Source organism: Nasonia vitripennis, chromosome 2, assembly GCF_009193385.2.
Source record: "Nasonia vitripennis strain AsymCx chromosome 2, Nvit_psr_1.1, whole genome shotgun sequence".
In the NCBI taxonomy this organism is placed as follows: Eukaryota; Metazoa; Arthropoda; class Insecta; order Hymenoptera; family Pteromalidae; genus Nasonia; species Nasonia vitripennis.
Window position 1 is genome coordinate 6,467,608 of NC_045758.1, and position 15,811 is coordinate 6,483,418.

General features: G+C 50.9%; 2 protein-coding genes across 3 annotated transcripts in view; one reads left to right on the top strand and one right to left on the bottom strand.

Moving 5' to 3' along the window:
• The window catches only part of LOC100122699 (rho guanine nucleotide exchange factor 10-like protein), a 46,208-nt gene that overhangs the window by 23,547 nt on the left and 6,850 nt on the right, over positions 1-15,811 (bottom strand). Inside the window, exons 2-4 of one of the 2 annotated variants that reach the window (XM_031923635.2) lie at positions 15,070-15,557; positions 14,229-14,534; positions 13,889-14,154 (exon numbers count right to left, since the gene is read on the bottom strand). In XM_031923635.2, coding sequence (XP_031779495.1) covers positions 13,889-14,154; positions 14,229-14,534; positions 15,070-15,524 — 1,027 coding nt within the window. In that variant the 5' untranslated portion in view covers positions 15,525-15,557. Of the gene's footprint in view, positions 1-3,397; positions 3,987-13,888; positions 14,155-14,228; positions 14,535-15,069; positions 15,558-15,811 lie in introns of those variants that run through there. The other variant, XM_031923636.2, reaches the window with a different exon arrangement.
• Positions 6,491-10,351, top strand: LOC100679386. Its single transcript, XM_003427112.4, has 5 exons — positions 6,491-6,826; positions 7,142-7,235; positions 8,696-8,798; positions 9,309-9,631; positions 9,842-10,351. The coding sequence occupies exons 1-5, from the start codon at positions 6,742-6,744 to the stop codon at positions 10,182-10,184; spliced, it is 948 nt and encodes a 315-aa protein (XP_003427160.1). The 5' UTR covers positions 6,491-6,741; the 3' UTR covers positions 10,185-10,351.

Sequence of the window (15,811 nt, forward strand, 5' to 3'; positions counted from 1 at the left end):
ACGGAACGGAGTTAATTTGTACGGGCTGCAACGATTAGACCGTGAAAAGCAGGCTCGTTCATTGTGACGGGCCGGTTATATTATATAGACTCGAAAGCGCGTTTCGGAGCGAGTTTAATTTTCAACGCGTTATGGCTGCGCGCGACACCTGCTCTCGATTTCGGAATAAAGCGCAGCGCAAAAGCGTATCGTTATCCGCGGAATCTTGATCCTCGAGAGACAGAGAGACAGAGAGAGGGGATGAGTCACGCGATCGGATCGTCTGTGCGTATACGCGGCGTCGGATCCATTAACCCGCGGCGGCGGCGGCGGCGGCGGCAGAACCGCATACAAAACGGCGCGGAAAGAACGAGCTTGAAGATTTTCGAATGCTCTAGCGACTATTTATACGGACGAGGTACGGAGAACATCGACACCTGTTATTCGGGAAAGATCGACTTTCGCGAACGGGATCGTGGGGGGAAGTAGAACCGCGCGCGGTGCCGGTTCGATACAGGTCTACCCAGCAAAAAGCTTATAGGTATATACCACCGGATTAATTAAGCGACAGTCGAGTCTGTTTTCTAGATTGCGATTAAACCGCGCGTATGTATCTCCGCACGCACGACACGCTTCGATGAAGATCTCGACGACGATGCAGTACCTATACATCGTTTATTTGGGTTAGCGAAATCGCCGTTTCGTTTACAAGCGCTACCGATTTTAGATAAACTGTTTTTCCAACCTTTACCTGGAATTCAAGTGGTGCACTTTCGAGAAATTCAAACATCGAATTCATTCGTCGAACCGCGGTCACGTCCCAACTGCACGTGCATACAACACCCACACACGCACACACACACACATAGCTTATACTGTACTTTTTTTTCTCTGGCAAGTGAAGCGTGCCTAAATTTTCATGCGACCCAAGGTAAGCCGACGAACGAGGGCGACCCTAAAAATAATCGCTGTTGCTCCGCAACGGAACAACACCGGGGCTGCTACAATTAGTCGATGACTCGATCGCGCTCCGCTCTCTATACGCTACATCGATTTTGGAGGATACACACAGGAAAGCAGCCGACTGTACGAAATTTCCCTTTTCTTTTCCCGATACACACCATCAGAGACTCGTTCGATTTCACTTTCACGGGTGCGAATGTTTCTGCAAACACACACATACACGTATAGCGCTGAAGAGAATGAAAATTTCGTTAACGTCGTCAGCAGCGAACGACTCGGCGTATTTCCGGTGTGCGAAACAAAATTAGAATTTCGGACGCGAATATACACAGTTGCGCTCAATTACTCGCTGCAGCGCGAGCATCAGCAGAGAGGCGCTTAATTAGCCGCGTATGTACGAGCGAGCGATGATGCCGATGACGATCGTTACGATGCAGCGACTGTATGCGCGTATAGTGGCCAATTGATTTCAATAAAAATTCGCGCGAACAATTAAGCGCGCTCGCACATACGAACTCAATTTCTTCGGCTTGTACACACTTTTTTTTCTTCTTCGCAGATTGGCTCCTCTCTCTCTCTCTTCTCTTTGAGAGAGAAACGCAAATCAGCTTTCAATTCAATCAAACTCGAGCGCGCGCGCGCGAAGCTATATACCGGAAATTAGAAAAATGACTCGGAGCAAACACTTGCGCGCGGCTTACTTTAGAAAGTGAAAAAATGACGAAATTAAGAACGTTAGCATCGCTATCCAGCAGCAGTGCCGGACGAGTTTTTCCTGCTCTCGAGCAACGGCCCTGTGTACATAATATACACTGGCGGTCAAGTCTCTCTCTCTCTCTCGAGCAGCTGCTGCTCTGCCGTCTCGCGAGCAATAGTATAATACGCGAGAGAGAGAGAGAGAGAGAGAGAGAGAGAGAGCAGCAGCAGCCGGCGATATTCCCTCCTCAATTTAAGGTTATCGTTCGCTTCGCTTGATCAGCTTCACTCAAGAGAAAGAAAGGAGGAAGCCAGATATACAATTTGGCCAAATCGACGCTTTATCATACGCGTAAACCGCAGGTGAAAAGATGTCGATGTGCCTCGCGGAGAAAGAAACGCGCGAATATCGAATTGAGGCAGGTCGATCGGGTAACATTCGCGCGAAGGTGACAGATGGGCCCAGGAAACGCGTCGGCGCAAAGTAAAACGATCGTTGCTCTCCGCAGTCATCGACCCTTAATCCCCCCTCCCCCCGCTCTGCTATCGGATCATTTTCCGCGTGTGCGCTCTCGCGAATCCGCGCGTGAGATAACCCTTCGGAAGTTTCTCTCTCCACATGTGTGTCTATGTGTGTATCAATCGCCGAGAAACGAGCACCTCCGCTTGCGCGTATACTGGTATCTCTCGCTTGCGAGTCCTTGAACGAGGGGCAAAGCGAGAGAGAGAGAGAGAGAGAGAGAGAGGATTCTTCTTGCGGGTCTTGAACCTTCGGCTCGCGTTTCTCTCTGTAGCAGCATCGTTGCGTCGAGAGATTTATTCTCTATACCCACTGCCGCTACTGCTTTGCGACGACGTTACGTAAAGCGTATACGCCATGTGCATGTGCTCTTTTAAGTGCATCGCGACCGTGGCGCTACCGCCGCTGCATTGTTTACACTGGCGCACGCGCTATTCCGTAATTATGCTTCATAATGCACACGGGCGCTTTGAGAGGGAAAATTCATCAGGATATAAGGCTTTCTCGTTACCGCGGGAGAATCGAGCGAACAGCTCTCTCTCTCTCTCTCTCTCTCGAGGTTATGAATTGTGCTGCGTTATACGCGTGTTAATTTCAACAATGGCCTGCGAACTCGCGGCTAATTTGCAAGGCTTCGCAGAGCTGGCTTTTCGTTAATTAATTTCTCTCTATAACAGCTGACGACGATGCGCGAGGTTTCCTCTGCGAATATCAATTAGTGGGTCATTGGGTGATTCCCGTAGATCTTGCGATACACTCGAAGTAAAGAACCGATGCTCTAAGCACTGTCTACGCGAGGTACAGTCATGGCTCGAGCTCGGCCGCGTCGGATTACCACCTTTGACCGGCTGTTGCTGCACCGAGAGAGAGAGAGTAATAAAAGCCGAGCAGCGAAGGTTACACGCAGCAGCGGCTTCTAAGCTCGGCGTCCATCCTCGCTGCACGTCCTCTTGTTTTCGCTCCGGAATTACGACAATCCTCACGACGTGCAGGGCAACCCTATAAAAGGTCACCGCGACGACGAGTTACGCAACGCGTCATGCGTGCGGCGTTAAAAAAAGACGCGACGTCGAGAAGAGTAATCATCGTAGTCGACGCCGGCTATAGAGAAGAATAGAAGCGAGGGAGCAGAGCTCTCTACATACATAGCGTCGTCGTCTCGTTTTTAAAGGGATTCACAGAGCAGCGAGGGGTAGGGAGAGCGAAGCAACAAGTGAGCGGGCCAGAGATGAGACTTACACTTGATGAGGACGACTCCGTTGTGCAGATCTTCCATGACACTGCGCCTCGCGCCGTTGCTGCTGGTGAGGGCCGCCAGCTCGTCCCTCTGCTCTATATGCACCGGACACGTACAAGTATAAACAGGCTGCTATAACCTCGAAAAAGCCTCGCACTCTCACAACGTCAACAATCACACAAGCGGCCCTTGTACGCTGACTTGTGTATATTGTGTATCGGAAAACACGGCGACTTGTACGGCACCACCCACGCGCTCGCGCGCGCGCACGATGCACCGCTCGCTCTCTCTCTCTCTCTCTCTCTCTCTCTCGCTCTCCCTCTCCTCGGTATACAGCAACGAGGCTTTTGCGATTCAAGTGAGCGAGAGCGCTTGCGCGCCAACCGCCGGCATGATGAGTATCCGGCTCTGATGAATTTTCGCGGGCGACTACTACTATACGCGTATAGGTATGCAATGCAGAGGAGCAACGAGGTGTATCGCGGGTGAACAGAGTAACGCGTGAGTATACTAGGAGTCCGAATGGCAGAAGCGGCGGCAGCGCGGCGAAGGGAAAAACATGGCGTGCTCGGTGTTCTACACTCAACTGAGCCGTCGAGACTCGAGGTTTCTGGCCGCCGCCGCCGCCGCTGCAGGCAGCTTGCCTCCCCGTCTCTCTTCCTCTTTCTCCTCTCCTACTCTTCTCTGCCCCTTCTACGCTATGTGCGATGCGGCGGAGAGTTTCTGTGTGTACACTCTGCGCTGATCCTCAACCTAGCTTCCTTCCTTCCTTTTTTTTTTTCACGCTGCTTATGCTGCGTGTACCTACTGCGTCATTTTATGCTTTTCGTTTGTTTTCGTCGATATCTGCCGTTGTGACAACAGTGCGATTTACAGCATTGACTGTTGATTTTTTGTCACTCCTATATAGCTACAGGGAACGGAGCAGTCGGGTACAGTCGAGGCAGTCGTCGGTGCAGCGAGTATATTCCAGTATTCGTATATAGCCAGTGGTGCTCCACCGTTGAGCGGACTCTATATACAGTCACGCACCGAGGGAGGAAGCGGCAACGGCGGCGGCTCTAACTGGCCCAACCCGCTGCGCGCACCCAACATCGGAGAGCGATGCTTAGAAAGAGCCACTCGACGTGCAGCGCATTGTCTATATATCGTTTCAAGGTAGCCGCAGAGAGATTAAAGGCCCAGAAGGATTTCACCTAATCATAGCGCTCCTTCCCTTCTACCGCATTTTAAAAGTATAAGGAGCTAAAATCGAAAGTACCGAACGAGCGTACGGGAGTTGAAATAGCGGGAGGAACGAAGTGCGATGGAATCGAGAAGAAAAACGCGAGCTGTACGGAGAGTGGGGGAGAAAACGCATGGGCAGGGCCGGATCAGGCTGCACGGGATGCAGCGGCGACCTCGCGCTTGTCGACTGAAATTTTAATGCCCCTTTTGCCTTTTTCCTCTCCTCTGCAGGATTTTACCGTTTATGGCATAGCGAATCCGTGTTTTTAAAAATTTTTTAAACTCACGTATTGTGCAGGAGAAGCGAGTCGTGTAGCAAAGCTTACCTGGAACATACAAAGAAAGAGAATGGTAAGTTAGTAAGTAAGTTTTTATAATCGACATTGGAGTGATATTTGATTAGTGACGCGATCGGAATAAGCGTTAGCAGTTTTTCTCCATCGCGCGCGCGCGCGCGTTGACAGATTTTTGACGCTGTGCAAACATCGAAACTTGTTTTCTCAGTTCTTAGACGAGAATACTTCTTGCGTGTATACATAAGTGAATTCATGCTAATGCGCGCGTCGCCTGAACGTGTATACGTTAAAATAGCCATTAGTCAGGATCAATCGAGTATAAACGCTCGAGACGAATATTAAAATCGTCGAGAGTCGCTTCGATTTTTCACTGAAAGTCAAAATCATCCGTGTTTGTTTTAACTCGCCCCCGCACTACACCGGGATCGTGAACGAACGAAGCGCGCGAGGGCAAATAATCCTCGTCGTCGTGTGAAACGCAGCCGGAGATTTAGCGCTTTAAAAACTCTCCTCTATGCCCCGGGAAGAAAAGGATCCGTTCGGTGCACCGCTAAGATATCACATGAATGAAGGGCCCAAACAAAAAAGGGTTATATAGCCGGTGTATATATTGAAGACTAAACGTCTCAAAGGAGTCGTGTTCCTTCGCGCTTAATTCGGAGCCAGAAAGCGAGCTGAACCTGTGCGGGCGAAGCAATAAAATCCAGAGCCGGTGGTTCGCAACCTTGCGCGGCTCAGAGCAAGCAAGTGTTTCAAGGGCAAGGCCGAAACTTTCGACCAGCAATTTTCCAGTAACCAAATAAATTATACCGTATACGTACACGATACAAATCCTCTCTCTTCTCCAGCAACTGCAGCAGCAGCAGTTGAAAAAGGTGGCGCACGTTCGACCGGATACAGGACCGTGCGCTCCGCTCTGGTCGTTGTTTTCTCTGTATACACACACACACGCGCGCACACACACGAGAGCGCACAGGTTTTAAAGAGCGGGAGTGGAAAAGAGAAATTCTCGGAAACTATCGAGCGATGCATCCAGGTGCAGTGTTCCGTGAGAGCGCGAGAGGAAGGGGGGCAAGAGGGGAAGGAGAGCCCGAGCACGCTGCGCGTTCTGGTTTTTTTTTTTCCTCTCCCGATACACATAGGAATATACCTGGACAGAAATAGGAGATACTATACAGGCATTGTGAGGGGCTGCGGGAGGGTAATAAAGTTTTAATGACGGGACGACGAAGGAGGCGAGTATAGACGCTGCAGCTTTTCGAAGGAATCCCGCAGGCGCGTCGTGCAACTTGTTGCGCGCACAGTCGGCGACCAGTGAAATCTAAACAGTACACGCATCGCCGTCGGTAAGGCAGTCGTCCAACCGAACCAACGGCAGATGCCCCCAAAAACTTCCGCTCGCCGCCGCAAGGGGGTCGTCAGCGTAGCTTTGGCGCGAGTTTTCCATCCGGGCGCATATGCAGCTCTGCGGCCTCTTATACCGATGAATCCGCGCTTTATGTTTTCCTCCTCCTCCTCCTCCTCCTCCTCCTCCTCCTTCTCCCCCTCCTCCTCCTCCTCTATACACCTCGTCGTATCGGAGAGCTGCGGTAAGAAGCTGCGAGAGCGTATAGCGTCAGCAGCGGCAGCGGTAGCTCTCGAGTTAGAAGAAAATGCGCCCACCGCCAAGAGCCGAAGAGCGCGACGGTCGTAGTCTCTGGCGCTGCGGACTGAGTTGGGGTCTAGATTTCAGTGCGCAGCAGGGATCTCCCTAGGCGAAGACATGACAAGTATCATCGCTCGGGCCGCCTCCTACTCAGCGTCATCATCATCGTCGACGACCGATGCAGCAGTCCACCGCGCGAAGAGGCAGCAGCATGACGAGCAGCAGCGGCAGCCACGTAGTCTACCATCACGCCAAGTTCCGATGTGAGTTTTGCCCGATTGTAGACCAGTAATTCGAGTAGCCCACTCTCTCTCCCTCTCTCTCTCTCTCTCCGTGCTCGAGATATATAGCTATTGTGCATACGCCTCGGTGTGTGCGTGTCTCTCTCTTTTGGCTGCTAGCTCTTCTCTACGCTTGATTTTTCGCTGTAACAAAAACACCAGAGAGAGAGAGAGAGAGAGAGAGGCGACTCGCCCGTGCGAGTCTTCGTTATCTCTCTCGCGTCTGCATATGCGCCGCTGCCCTCGAGGCTTATCTCAAGAGAGACGTGTTTGTTTTTTTTTTTTTTTCATACACAGGGACGGAGAACCTCACCTGCCGATTCATCCAGCTGAGGAAAGAGCACGGCAACATGTTCACCGGAAGGAAGTACTCGGCGCAAGCTGGATGGGAGTGAGTATTATTATTAACTTTTTGACGCGAGCACGAAATCACGCGCTTGCGGTGACGAGAACCGGATTACGTTCTCGACACCTGCAGCAGCAGCTTCGTACAATTCTTTTTTCCTCCTTCAGCGACACTTGCATCTGTTTATCTTGAGCGCAATCCAACGTTCAAATACACTGACACAATATACTGGCTTCGAAGCCGAGTACCGGAGTTTGCGCGAGATAGCGCCGCGCCAACGTTTATGTAAGATCCTGGAACAAGTGTGTGTACAGCAAAAAATACTCTTTTTCTTTCGCTCGTTATACTCGATGGAAATAACGAGAGTCGTCGTCGCTGCAGGCACGTAATATAAGGGTCACCGAAAATCGCGGTAATGGCCCTCGTGGCCGCGCTCGGCCGATTATTATTACAACTCGGCGAAAGCTTCTTTTGTTCCCGCTCGCTTCGCGCGTTTCGCCGAGTCGGAAATCAAAGACGTGCAATGTGGCGCAATGTCTTCGGGGAATCATATTCCGCCGACGAAAGGGACTTTCGACTCGTCGGCCGAGTAATTAATTCAGCGGGAATAAGATATATACCCGCATATAGATGTGTAAAACACACGCGGACACGTAAATGCGGAGCACACATCTCGATAAATAAGTCGCCGATGCGCCGGTGAAAAAGCGAAAATAGCGATGCGCCAATCGCCAAAGCGGCATCGTCGCGAGACTCTTCTACGCGCTCTTTTCCCCCCTCATTAAGGCTGCGTCAAAATGCGCACGCCTATTCCCTTCCACCTCCCCCCCCCCCCCCCGGGCGTTTATACATTCGCGGAATCGAAGGTACGGTAATTTTATTTCGCAACACTACGCTTATCAATTCATTAAGCTTCTTATATTTTCGAGAAACGAGGTGCGCGCGACTCTCTGGCAATATATCAGCATAATTAATTAGCGGCTCGATAGAGATCTGTTGCATACAAAAAAGCGCGGCGCGTAGTTTCAAATTTCTCGACTCGCGGAAAGTGGGCCAATAAATTGCGAGCCAACGGGAGAAAAAAGAGCCGAATAATAATAGTCTCTTTGTATTAATACTGCAGGCGAATATAGGCTGTGCAGCTGATGACTGTGTGATTTTCCCTGGCGATATTTAATGCTCGCTCGTACGTGCACGATTTACGATAAAACGTATTGCGCTGCCCGCGCGCGCGCGCGCGCGGTATCTTTACACCTACACGCGCGCGGACGTGTCAGGTCTGATGGGAGGATTTTCTTACATAAGCCTGACATAATCTCGCGAAAATCGAGCTTATATGCATATTGAAGCAAATTTATTGCGTTTTTTTTACTCGGAAACTCTGTTAATTACTCCCGACGCGATACAGCCATTTTCGATTCAGATATGTACGTGTAAAAGCGATACATGCGAAGGAGAGGCAGCAGCAGCAGCAGTTAATGATCGAAACCGTTTCTTTTTATCAGGTACATACTTCGACAGATGAGAGAAGAGTTCCCAAGCATTATGGCTGACGTTCACTATCGGGTACTTAAGAAGAAATGGTCAAACTTATTGCAGCAGTATAAAGTGAGCGCAAGCTTATACCTCTAATTATAGATAAGCCGTATTATACAAGCGCGCTTTATACGAGGAAATCCAATTTCGCGTCGCTGCTTTTAAGACGAATCGCGTTTTTTCCAAACTATAATAATCGTCGATTAAAAAGTAGCGCGAGAGTTTGTATAAAGCAATGAAATTTTGATACCCTCGCCGAGAAGAGAGAGAGAGAGAGAGAGAGAGAGAGAGAGAGAGAGAGAGAGAGAGAGAGAGAAAGGCCGCAAAGGAATTTCGCAGCGCGTTACACGTCGCCGCGCAAAAAGTTTAAGTAATTTTAAAGATGGGTTAACGGCCTCGAGTATGGACTATAAAATTGTGGTCAACTTTGTAGCTCGGGAGGCTCGTTAAAGTTAAGCGTTTACAATAAAGAATGCGAAAAAAAAGCGCGCGCCGCAAATTATACTCGCATACGCGCGCGCTCCGTATAATGACGTGCTCTGATTAAGATTTTAAAAAAGCATCAATTTCTCCTCGCGCCAGGAGCTGAAGAATCCCGTTCACGGGGACAAGAACAAGGCGGACGACATATCCTGGCCGTTCTACGCTGCTATAGACGAGGTCCTCGGCGGCACGTCTACTCCGTCGTCCGAACCGACGCGTCAGCCATCCGACGACGAGGAGGAGGACGAGGAAGAGGAGCTGAACCCCCAGGAGTTTCTCTGCGTCTCGGTGGACAACGACGAGGACGAGGACGACGCTTCCGTGAACCTCTACCAGGGCAGCACGAGCAAAGTCCCGGGACTGGAGCCGCTCAGGAGGGGACACGTCTTCGACATCGAGAGGACGCCGAGGACGGCCACCAGGTGAGCAATTAGCGTATTTTATTTTTCTCTCGGGCTATAAATAGCCCACACACACACGCGAGCGCGCGCGCGCGCGCGGCTGCAATAACTCCTTTGACGCTAATCGGCCAAGAGCCCGGAACGAATGCCTTCCGGCGGAACACACGTGCTGCATTCGAAAAATACAGTCGTAAAAGCGGCAGCCCTGTAAAGGAAGTTTGTGCATTTCAGGCTATCGAGCAGCAGCAGCAGCAAGATGAATAAACGCGCTGCCAGCGACCTGCTGTCACGACTCCCTCGAGCGACGGAACTGACGATAAGACCGATCCGACGAAGCAGCTCGGAATTGCCGCCTCTGGAACCGATCGCTACCGCTGCTGCTAACGGACGCAGCAGGAAACGCGCCAGAACTGCCCTGGACGATCAGAGGGACGACGAGGGGAGCCGAGAATCGAAACTCGAGAGGAAGATCGGCGAGTTTTTGGAGTACGCGAAGAAGAGGGACGAGGAGAACAGAAACATACTGCTGAGGATGCTCGAGGCCGTCGAGGACATCAGGAAAGCCGTCAGATGAATTTTTCGTCGTCGTTGTTGTTGTTGTTGTTATTATTATTGTGTACACACAGTATTGTATTACGAGAAACTATTATTTTTTTTTTACTTTGCTCTTCGCGACCGACTTGTATGAAGCCAAGGAATAACATGAGCGAACTTTGAGAATATATACATATACACTTCCAACTCTGGAGTTTTAATCTAATCTAGATATCTCTCTCTCTCTCTCTCTGTATTATACCGCCGTGCCATTAGCCGGAACAAAGCCAGTTATATTACGCGTATGATGTAGGACGGGAATTGGACTCGTTGCCAAAAAGCCGCGAACGATCCTCGAACGGATTTTTCAAGAGCCCCGGAGCGTATAAGCACTCTCGAGAAAATAGAGCACAAGGCTCTCGCTCTCTCGAGCTCAGCGCGGCGGCCCATACGTATTTTCTTTCCTCCTGTGCATACGCGCGTATGTATGTATGTGTGTAAAAGGGGCCGAGGAAGCCCTTTTTACTTGCGAGAAATCGGATATTTCCGGAATTCCCTATACTCGCCAGGAAGACGCGGGTGTGTTATGTACATGCATATAGTGGTAGACGAGTGCAACCGAGACGCCGGGGTAAAGAGAGCGTGCAGCGCCGCAATTGATCTTTTTTTTTCTGGGCGTTAATAAGCAGAAGTAAATAGAGAATTTCACGGTTTAAAGTTTTTCCAATTATCTAATCTACAGCAGCGCTCAGGACGCGTCAGTGGCTATTATTTTTTCTAAAGTGTAGAACACGAGAGTGACATATCCACGTAATTGATCAAAGTCCCCTCGTAATTTGAATGGATTAAAAGAATAGCCGAGCTGTCTGATAAAAATTTTTTTAATTGACACTATACGTCGACTCTGGAGCTACTCCTCGGACTTGCGTCATCGAGTTCCGCCGCGAACTGGATCGTATACGCTTCTCAAGTTGATACGTATATAGGGTATATGAAAGCCAGCATTGTGGGATACGTTATAAGAGAGCAACGGCGGACTGCACGAATTATTATACGTCTCGCGAGATATGTGGCAAGCCCTCATCATCATCTCGTGAGAATCGAGTGTGTCACTGCGGGGGGATCAGAGAGATAACTATAACGGGGATGCGATGAAAATGGCATTGCGAGCTTCGATCGAATCGAGTGTGTGTGTGACAATGTACGGCTTTGTTGTTGTAGCTCTTTCGTGCGTAGAGTTTACGTTTTTAATTCGCTTGAATGAAGGTTTCTGCCGACGTGACTCACCGCGTTATCGACGTTCGCTCGGGTGATAAGATTGGAACGTTTTTAGCGAGCAAAAAAAAAATGAAAATAGTTCAGAGGTCCGCTTCCGAATCGCAATCGCGCTCGGAGATAGAGAAAGTATTAGTCACAGTAGAGAGGGTAAAAAAGAGGCTTTTGTTTATGAAAGTCACACGAATCGTCGTCGTGACACGCGGCTCGAGTGAAAGCTCTTTTTCCCGTCGTTCTCGTATATTAGCCGCATCGCAGGTTAGATAACACTCCGCATAACCGTTGTCCTAGCACAAGTTACATTAACGTCGTTCGAGTGACGTATAGCAAGCAATGAAGCACCGAATGTATAAAAGTCTCCCACAGGGAGACTCGGATTGATACCTGACTCTGAGCGAGCGCGCACTATTTCAGCTCTAAATATCCTCCCATCAGCTCTGCTCGAAAGAGAAAAAGTATAGCGAGAGGCGTATATATAAGGACCGGCGTCGGCTGCATCAGAGCGTCTATCAATTACGTCAGGTGGCGGCGCAGTGCAGCTCTCTCACTCGCGATAAGAGGCCGATCTCCGGTTCCATTAACCTTCCGGCGCGCTGCATTGTCACGTCGCGAGCCGGACGAACCGAGACAGATAGCCCCATAGTCCTAGCTCGAGGCTTATTTCTTGCCTTCTCGATCCTCTCCCCGCCTTCTTCCCTCCTCATTTTTTTCTCTCACAAAGACCGCTACTCGCGTCGATCGTTTACGCTCACGTTCTTCAAATCAGCTGTGTCTTCGAAAATCCGTGCGGCCTCTCTCTCTCTCTCTCTCTCTCTCTCTCTCTCTCTCTGTCTTGGATGAAATTAAACGAGTTCGAAGAGTGGCTTCTTGCTACGCTTTTTTCTATCTCCCGGTGAGAACCGATTCCGGCTGACGAACTAACGAAACAGTAGCCGGTGCTTGGTTAGCTGTAATGCGTGGTTTTGCTCCGCACGAGGAATAAGAAGTATCGCAAACTTCGACGGTGGTATACGCGCAAGCGAGCATTCCAAGGGGTTCCGAGTGTAGCGATGAGAAAAAGGGAGAAAAGCGAGGAACGAAAATAAGCGAGCGATTCCACTTATACTTCCGTTCGTCGAATCGAAACTGGCCATCATCGTTTTTGCGCGCGAGCGCGAACCGTACCGCGATGGGCCTTGAAAACGCCGCTTGAATTATAACGACTCTCGAACATTCATCTCTCTCTCTCTCTCTCTCTCTCTCTCGGTAAAAAAAGTTCAGCAGCGCCAGATTAATCAACATTAATAACAGATTATTCAAGCACGCTTCAAGAGAGAGAGAGGGAGAGAAAAATCGCTGCACGAGCAATAGTATATCTGAGTAGCCTCCGGTGCATTGAACTTGATACAAATCCCGGCTTGTTTATCTACAACACACGATACTCTTAATTCTGCGCTATTGGCTCGAGTTGAAAAAAAGCCAGCTGCCGATTTTTCTCACGTAAGAGGGTATAAGGTGTCGCCCCAAGGTCAACGAGCCTCATGGAAGCAGGCATTAAACGAGAGATTTTAAAACAAGTGAAGCTTACTTTATAATCGTTGATAAGCGTGCGTGGGTGTGTGTGTGTGCGAGCGAGAGGGAGCACAGGATTTAACAGCTATATACGCCGCAGAAACACAGGTAGATTAACGCGCGGCTGCTTCTCGTTTTGCGTCCCGTCGGCTTTCTCCAAGAGACTGTTTAGCGCGCCGGAGCAAGCGTAGTATAATTAATTTGCGCACCAAGCACACTGAATCTCCGCGAGCGCGCGCGCGCGCGACAACAGCTCGAAGGACTGGTCCCGGGAGAGATTCACTCGAGCATCAGGCTGATAGTGCTGCTGCTGCTGCTGCTGCTGCTGCAGAGAGAAGAGACCGAGGTTATCAGGCTCTCTCCTTCTCTCCCTCGGCGGCAGCGACACCGACCTGTCTTTCAGAGATTTATGTTTCACGAAGATTAGCAGCGCCGCGCAGCTACAATGTCGCTGATAAGTGCGTGAGCGCGCGCAGCCAACGCCTGCAGGCTGATTCTTATTGCTGCTGAGCGCATACGTTCCAGAACGAACTCTTTGATGTGCGTCCTTGCTTCGATGAGAAGGCTATCGTCGTGTGTTCCCTTCGTTCTTATTACGCTAATAATTTGCGAGCAACGGTATTCGCTCTATGAATCGTCGAGTCCGATTGATCCGCAGCTGCATGACTCGCTCGATTCGATGACACGCACAGAGAAAGAGAACGTCACGAGTTTCTAATAAAACCATAACGACGATCTCATCTACGTACAAGTACACTTCATTGCCAGGCGGAATAGGCTGTTTGAAAACAGCCGGGGAATTACGGCTCGGCGGCTGTCTATACAGCTGCATTCCGAAATTACACACAACGCGCGCGCTGAAGAGAGAAGGTAGTAAGGGGAGAAGAGAAAGTGGCGAAGAAGAGGCGGATGACTTACCAGTTTTTTGTGAGGAGCTTGAGTTGCCGGGCTGAGTGCCGCTGGCTAGGCCCTGCTGGAGCTTCTTCCAGCCCTTCCAGCCTTTCTTCCATATCATGGCGGCTTTGGTCTTGCTGCTGCTGCTGTTGCTGCTGCTGCTGCTGCGTTGATGAGACTGGGGAGCGCTGCAGTTGAGAAGGTGATGGGGGTGACCGTTGCTCATCAGGATCTCGGGAGTGCTCGTCCTGCCGATGGCCGCGCACCGCCTCAGCGATCCCAGGCCAGATCTGCAACGTCACCGATACGCGTGTAAGACGAAAACCTGCGTATATTGCGTAAGCTCGACGTTGTGCACACATACCTGTAACTGGCACTGGAGCTGCCACTGAACCCGCTGTCGAGATCGCCGCCACAGGCTGTCGCCCCCATCTCGTCGGGCGCGAGCAGCAGCTGCTGACTACTCGTCGATCCATTGGCCAACGTCTGCTGGTGACTCTCCTCGGTCTCGTGCTCGGCGATCGCTTGGTCGGCTATCGTCGGCATGAGCATCGCCTCGACGCTGAGATTGAGCTCGCCGAGTACGCGCCGGTGCCGGGACTGCACTCGGCGCACCTCCTCCGCCACCAGGGATCGACGCGAACCTTCCAGGGCTCGACGGTACTGTCGGCTGAAACGGATAACAACGAGAGATCGTTGAATTTACGGCCTTTTAACGAAGCTGTTGTCATCGGCGCGATGATTCAATGTATAACGCAAGCCCCTCTGCGCGCACAGGCTTCAATTGATCTTCATGCATCACCCGATGGCCGCGACTCTTTAATGAGAAGCGTCTGCCACCAGTATTATTATTGCGCATTCGACGCGAATATCCTCTCATCTTTCCTCGTCGACTACAACAATGCGGACTTTCAATTTATCGTCCGCGAAATTAATTAGAGAATAATAGACGCCAGCAGCCGGCGCGTAGGTATATAATTTCCGAGAAACACGCACGCAGGTGCTCTCGTCGTTTTTTCCTTCTCTCTCTCTCTCTTTCTCGAAAAAAAAGGATCCTCTCTGCCGAGCAAGATTAGAGATCTGAAAATTGCCGGCTGGCACGTGAGCGTAACGGATCGCGCGTCGCGGATACCGAAATACAGAGGAGAGTATGTGTAACAAAGGCCTCTTTCGATTACACACACACACAAAAAGCGCAGCCTTACCCGATTTCCGAGATCTCCTCGTAGATGTTCTCCTCGGTGCCATATCTCGTGACGTAGGTGTGTCTCTTGTGCGGCTCCTGCATGTGGTAGCCCTGGTAGCTGGGCTGCGCGGCATAATACTCCTGATGCTGTCTGAGCAGCGTCGACGAGCAGCTCTGCGGACTGGTCTGACTCGGTCCAGGCTCGTAGTAGGCGTAGGAGTAAGCGTCGTGCAGACCAGTGCGATGATGGTGCATCAGCGACCTATGATAACGTTGTTGCTCCAACTGTTCGAGATGTTGTTGTTGGGATGCTTGCAAGCCGTTCTGAGGCGGTGGGTACGGCGGAGGCGGCGGGAACTCGAGGTTCACCCTGCGTCCGACGACGACGGCTGACGACGGGATCTCGGACGATGCGGCGGACGGGCAGACACCTGCCGCGGCTATGCCGCAGCCTAAGGTCGACGAGCTCGCCATCGCTCATCTTGCACCCGAGCCTTGGGTTTTAACCTGGAAAATGGGATTGAATTTCGTTATTACATTGCGCACACGTTGGTTCATGTTTACGCGCCGAGGGCTTCCGCGTGCACTGCAGCACACACTCGATTAAGCGAGTGTTTGCTCGCACGCGAAATAGCCTCGCCGCTGATAATTTGCTATATAATACGCGTAATCCCCCCCCCCCCGCCCCCCTACAAGCGCTCTGTTTTGAAGCTCGGGGGCTCGTGTCAACGTCCGTGAGCGCGCGGATTAATTTACCGAGA

What these genes read in the sequence shown, in the direction of transcription:
- LOC100679386 (XM_003427112.4), top strand. Translation starts at nt 6,742, where the DNA reads ATGCAGCAGTCCACCGCGCGAAGAGGCAGCAGCATGACGAGCAGCAGC. An exon ending in CCATCACGCCAAGTTCCGAT is followed by an intron (nt 6,827 to 7,141) that starts GTGAGTTTTGCC and finishes TTTCATACACAG; the next exon opens with GGACGGAGAACCTCACCTGC. An exon ending in ACGCCGAGGACGGCCACCAG is followed by an intron (nt 9,632 to 9,841) that starts GTGAGCAATTAG and finishes TGTGCATTTCAG; the next exon opens with GCTATCGAGCAGCAGCAGCA.